Source organism: Octopus bimaculoides, chromosome 2 (genome assembly GCF_001194135.2).
Source record: "Octopus bimaculoides isolate UCB-OBI-ISO-001 chromosome 2, ASM119413v2, whole genome shotgun sequence".
In the NCBI taxonomy this organism is placed as follows: Eukaryota; Metazoa; Mollusca; class Cephalopoda; order Octopoda; family Octopodidae; genus Octopus; species Octopus bimaculoides.
In genome coordinates this window covers 11,238,740-11,245,177 of record NC_068982.1, presented here as the reverse complement: position 1 = coordinate 11,245,177, position 6,438 = coordinate 11,238,740, and the positions used below count along the sequence as shown (strand labels likewise).

General features: G+C 37.4%; 1 protein-coding gene across 1 annotated transcript in view; it reads left to right on the top strand.

The window, feature by feature from the left end:
• LOC106871845 (AT-rich interactive domain-containing protein 5B) overlaps positions 1 to 6,130 on the top strand; it is a 156,648-nt gene extending 150,518 nt beyond the window's left edge. The window contains exon 14 of the mRNA XM_052965954.1: positions 5,932 to 6,130. Coding sequence (XP_052821914.1) covers positions 5,932 to 6,084 — 153 coding nt within the window. The 3' untranslated portion in view covers positions 6,085 to 6,130. The remainder of the gene's footprint in view (positions 1 to 5,931) is intronic.
• Positions 6,131 to 6,438: the final 308 nt, after the last annotated feature.

Below are 6,438 nucleotides of genomic sequence, written 5' to 3'. Positions count from 1 at the left end.
GTTCCAGTTGATCCGATCAACGGAACAGAAGGCTCGTGAAATTAACGTGCAAGTGGCTGAGCACTCCACAGACATGTGTACCCTTAACGTAGTTCTCGGAGATATTCAGCGTGACAGTGTGACAAGGCTGACCCTTTGAATTACAGGCACAACAGAAAAAGGGAGAAAGAGTGAGAGAAAGTTGTGCTGAAAGAGTACAGCAGGGTTCGCTACCAACCCCTGCCGGAGCCTCGTGGATCTTTAGGTGTTTTCGCTCAATAAACACTCACAACTAAACCGCGATCCTATGACCGCGAGTCCGCTGCCCTAACCACTGGGCCATTGCGCCTCCACTGCCAATCCTTATAATAATAAATAAAATCAATGTTTGACTGGTACTGTATAATTTTATCGACTATGACGGGATTTGAACATGCAACGTAAAGGATTTGCCAAACCTTACATTAATAAATATTACATAGGGTCCTATCTTGAACATCATGGTTTCCAGTATGTTTAATAAGTAGTGTATTTTTACTTATAGACACATTCCCTTTATGTTAAAATCGAAATTACGGAACGTGACTACAGCTCACTAACGATACGAATACCTAAGAAAAACGCTTCATTGTTCACTTTCCAATATAAATCTGGAGCCTTGTTCATAGTCGAAATAAATCGATATTTAGTAATACATATTATATACTTCTGGTCACTCGAAGTAAAGCTATAAAATGTACTGTGCACGAAAACTAATGTAATAGAAGAAAATTATAGAAGATGAGCCGCTTGTTGATTCACTACATTTAATAGTATGCAGTGGTTTCTTTTTCACTGTGCACAAATCTCTAAATGGATTAATATTGTTACATAAAATAGCGTGAGAATGGATGGAGCTCTATGGATTAGTAGAACAATGGAGTGAACAAGTTTGGGGAAAATTGCTTACACAGCGATTAACTTTAGCGTGTAAGATGTTGTTGTTGGTATTATTGTTGGCCCCAGGGCAATCTTGATCGAACAAACTTCTGATCAAAGACATTCTAGCCGTGACTATCTTGTTTATTGGTTAGTAAGGCTGTATAAGCTAGTATATTCTTTCTGTTTTATTTTAAAAGTCAATAGGGTATTATTTGAAGGAGATTTGGCTACCATTTCTAGCAGGCCGTTGTTTTTTGTTGGAATTACGAATATAAAGTGAGGTTTCATTTTGATCTTTATCATAGCGCCTAGACAAAGTCAGAGAGAGAGAGAAAGAGAGAGACCTGGGCGATATTGAGAACAAAGTAAATATAAAAGAAAAAAAGAAAATTTATCAAGTGGATAAATTTATTTAACCCAGACGTCCCAATCATGCCCGTCCCATTTACTTCTTGTGTGCAGAGAACCCAGGACCACATCATCCACGTTGCCTAAGAGTTTAGGGTGTGATTTAACTGCTACTTCTAGCAGCCTGCGTGACCAGGCAGAGACTTTGGCTTGTCAAACAATCTAGTTAAAATATCAAGCAGCCGTGATCTTCCGTAATAAATACATCATACGAAATAATTTAATAGGCAACTACAAAGTATATTATTTCTACAGCTGCAGTAGTAGTAGTTATTTGTCTTAATGCTTTTCATGCTATTTGTACTCATACAACGCATAATTCAATTACGTTTCTGACATTAGCTTTACTTTTTCACAGGAACGTTTATCAGCATTTATAAATTACACACACACACATCGTTCTTAAATTCGAATTCTTTCTGTTTCATTGAAACCTTTGCCTTTTACGAAAAACTATTCTCGATATATTTACGGAATAGTTGTCCCTTTATATTAAAAGTCAGATAAACGTTCGATAAATAAGTTCCAGATCTAGTGTCATTGACCCAGCATGGCTGCAGTCCAATGGAATAAATTAGTAATGGAAAGTGTGGGTATGTGTGTCTACATACACACACAATCCATCTCTCACTCTCTTACACACACACACATTCGCGTGTGTGTGACCAGTTAGAGAACTATAATTGGTAATTTTCTGGCTAGCCATAACCAACGACTACGTAAAATAAATTTGTATCATCATCATCATCATCATCATTTAATATCAGTTTTCATTGCTGGCATGGGTTAGACGGTTTTATTGGAGCTGGCAAGCCGAAGAGCTGCACCTGGCTCCAGTCGTCTGTTTTGGTGTGGTTTCTATGGCTGGATGCCTTTCCTAATGCCAATCATTTTACAGAGTGTACTGGTTACCTTATATGTGCCACCGACACTAGCCACGATTTCATTTAGCTTGGCGTGTCTTCTCATGCACAGCAAATTCACACACACACACACACACACAGAGTTGGATAGATAATGTAGTACATACAAGAAGCAAAACAAAAAAAGGAAATATTTATGAGTAAAGTCTCCTGTTTTGTTATCTATCTATCTGTCTGTCTGTCTGTCTGTCTATCTTTCTATGTCTGTCTATCTATCTTTTTACCTGTCTGTCTGTCTATCTTTTTATCTGTCTGTCTATCTATCTTTTTTATTTCTTTATTGCCTACAAGGGGCTAAACATAGAGGGGACAAACAAGGACAGAAAAAGGGATTAAGTCGATTACATAGACCCCAGTGCGTAACTGGTACTTAATTTATTGACCCTGAAAGGATGAAAGGCAAAGTCAACCTCGGAGGAATTTGAACTCAGAATGTAGTGGCAGACGAAATACCGCTAAGCATTTTGCCCGGTGTGCTAACGTTTCTGCCAGTTCACCACCTATCTATCTATCTGTCTGTCTGTCTGTCTGTCTGTCTGTCTGTCTGTCTGTCTGTCTGTCTATCTATCTATCTATCTATCTATCTATTTTATATATAAAAAAAATACAAAATGGGACAAGAACACAAAACATCCAGACAGTTAGGTGATACAAAAAAGGGACAACAAAACATGCAGATAGACGATACAAAGAAAACAAGGACGGGAAATTTGAAGTTTTCTTTCCTCAGTCGAGTACCAGATTATCTTCGCAATTTTGGCTGATTATACTTGAGATTGCTCCAATCTGGCCAGCCCCAAGGAAAAACTTAGCTAAGAGCATTAGATTCCTTGGAAAAAAGCAGTGAATGTATACGAAAACAAGGACGGGGGAAAAAAAACGGAGAATGTTACACAAATACAAATAACAGGACATAACAACAGGTATCTTTCGACAAAGGACGAATTAAATTAAGCTAGCGTGTGTGGAAGTAAATTCCGCTGAGCATTTCACCCGACGTGCTTACATTTCTGCCAAGATGGTGAGCTGACAGAATCATTCACATGTCGGAAAAAGCTCCTAGTAGCATTTCTTCTGTTGTTTGCCTTCTGCAATCAATTTTGCCTTTTATCTTTTCAGGACTGATAAAATAAAGTACCTATTAAATGCTGATATCAATGATTTGCCCCTCCCTCAAAACTACTGGTCTTGTGCCAAAATTAGAAAGAATTATTATCATATAGGCGCAGGAGTGGCTGTGTGGTAAGTAGCTTGCTTACCAACCACATGGTTCCGGGTTCAGTCCCACTGCGAGGCACCTTGGGCAAGTGTTTTCTACTATAGCCTCGAGCCGACCGAAGCCTTGTGAGTGGATTTGGTAGACGGAAACTGAAAGCAGCCCGTCGTATATATGTATATATATATGTGTGTGTGTATATGTTTGTGTGTCTGTGTTTGTCCCCACCCCCAACATCGCTTGACAACCGATGGTGGTGTGTTTATCTCCCCATAACTTTGTGGTTCGGCAAAAGAAACCGATAGAATAAGTACTAGGTTTCCAAAGAATAAGTCCTGGGGTCGATTTGCTCGATTAAAGGCAGTGCTCCAGCATGGCCGCAGTCAAATGACTGAAACAAGTAAAAGAATAATGAATAGTAGGAATCATAGTAGATGCTTTATAGTATTTCTTTACAAGCCTTTATGTTCTGAGTTCAAATCCCAATGAGATGTGCCTTCCATTTTTTCAAGGATCAACAAAATAAGTACTGGTGAAAGACCCCTATTCCTGGCCCTCTATACATCTAATCTCTCATCAATTGGCATAAAACCACCACCTCCCAGTCAAGGGGGCTTTTTATCTTGCAAGTCACTTGGTGACCCTGTTGGTACTGGTGCCATGTAAGAAGCACTTAGTACACTCTGTAAAGTGATTGGTGTTAGGAATGGCATCCACCTGCAGGAACCATACCAAAACTGATGATTGGAGCCTGGTGCAGCTCTCTTCTTGTCAGCTCCTGTTAAACCATCCAAAACATGCCAACATGGAAAATGGTTAAATAATGATGATGATGATACACAAGACCACAAATTTTGTTGAGAAGGATTAAATCAATTAAATAAATCCCCTGATGATGTTACAGCTCTTTGCTTTCTGAGTTCAAATTCCACCATGACATACATGGAAGGTAGACTTAAAAACTGCTGTCTGGTCAAACACTACAACCTGACATCTTAGCTGACTTTAGCAAAGCTTATTCTGTTGCTAGTATTCAAGCCCACTTTCTGGTTGGCAGATACCTTCGCTCCCCCATTCTCACTAGTCTTGAAAGTCTTGTAACAAAACATGGGCATATTTATATTATTGCAAGGCACTCGCAATCAGAGTGTCTAGCAATCATTAACAAAACAGACTTCAAACAATCACTTATTTTGTTGGGATTTGCAAATGAAAAAAAAAAAAAAAATAGAAAGAAAAAATATCTGAGAAGCTGCCCTAAAAATCACAAAATGACCAATCCAAAATTTGGCATGGAAACTGAATGAAGCATCCCTCTCTTTCTCTCCCAAGGCTGGTTAGTTTCGTTATTTTTTCTTCTTTTTTGCCTATGTGAGTTACAAGTATTTCTATCTGTTGGAGTCATATTGTAGTAGAAGAATTTGTATTTTAACTGCTATTTCTAAATTTCGGTATGCGGTGAAGCAACTTTTGCTGTTCCCTTAATTATGTTTATAATTATTAAAAAAAACTTTTTGTATAAGTTTTTACCGAAAATGGTCTTTTTTCCATACCGAACTACTTGGTAAAAATTATTAATTTATTAATAATCCTTTACCCTTGTTCCATTCTAAACAAAAGCTGTCCAACGAAAGGGAACGTGAAACTCTGAGTAACAGTTTTTGTGATATCTTTGCTGCTTTTTTAATAAAGTACACATACACACAAAGAAATAATAAGCTGAAAACAGGTGTGGTTTTCAGTAACCTAAAGAGGAGGAATGAGAATTTTGATAACTCTCTGTGCGACTGTCAAATGTTACTTTGCACTAGGAACTTAAAAAATTTATTGAATTTATAGGAAAGTGGGTTATACATCATTAGATGTACACCTGCTTTCCTATATTAAATTAGGAATATGAACGGAACGCAGAACTCCAAACTATCAACTCAACAATATTTATTCATGGTGGAATATATACAGCTTTACTCTTGGTTGCTGAGACGTCTTCTGTGTGTGAGAACATGGTTGCTGAGACATCGGTATGTTGATGTGAGCTGTCTGGCGTGAGTTCGAAAGATGGAGAGAAGACAGCTAATCACGTCCATGCTCAATCGCCGGCCAGCAAGAAAGAGACAGAATGAAGCGGGAAAGCTTGGATGTTGAATTCCACGCATGCGTGAGACTACGCATGCGCACGGCGTTACTACAAATCCATTTCGCCAGGAAAAGTCACATGAAGAAAAAAGTAAAAGAAAAAAATGTCATCAACATTAAACAATACATGTAATGCCACGATTTTTGAATCAGTACATGTCATGTATTGTCAATAAATGACTGGCTTAATTTTTTTTGTTTCAATGACTTATTTTGCTCAAGAAATTGAATAAAAGGTTGTTTTGTTCTTCACGTATGTGTTACACTATCATATATAATTTGTGAACAAGTCATATACTGTCAGTTAATAACATACATAAAAATTGCGACTTTTTTCTTTTCTTTCAGAAAAATGTTACTGACATGTCTATACCATTGACGATCTGCTTTGAAGATATTTCCTTCAATATTTGTGAAGCTACCTTTCTAAGACGCTTTCCTTGGTGCTGTGTTCCTGCTGGTGAATCTGCACTATTGAGCTTGGAGAGTATTGTGCAGTGAATTGAAGTGTCTTGTTTGGTGCATACATGTATAAAATAGTTGTTTTGACTCAAAATGTAAAAGCTAATTGAAATTTTATCTGAAGATGTTTACGGAACGGTGCTATAAATCTTTAGACAATACCGAAATTGTTAATTACTCTTTTTTTTTTTAATCTGTTTTCATTTAATCTGCTTCTATTTTCACATAATTTCTCATCATTTTCCTCCCAACTTTTTTTTTTTATCTTATTAACTTAATAAATAACTCGAGACATTTTATCGTCTGCGTTTAGAACCTGCCAATCTTTCGGCCATTGTTGTTTCTTTTTAATTCTCATTATGCTGTCACACTTCCTTATTTGCCTGTCTTTTT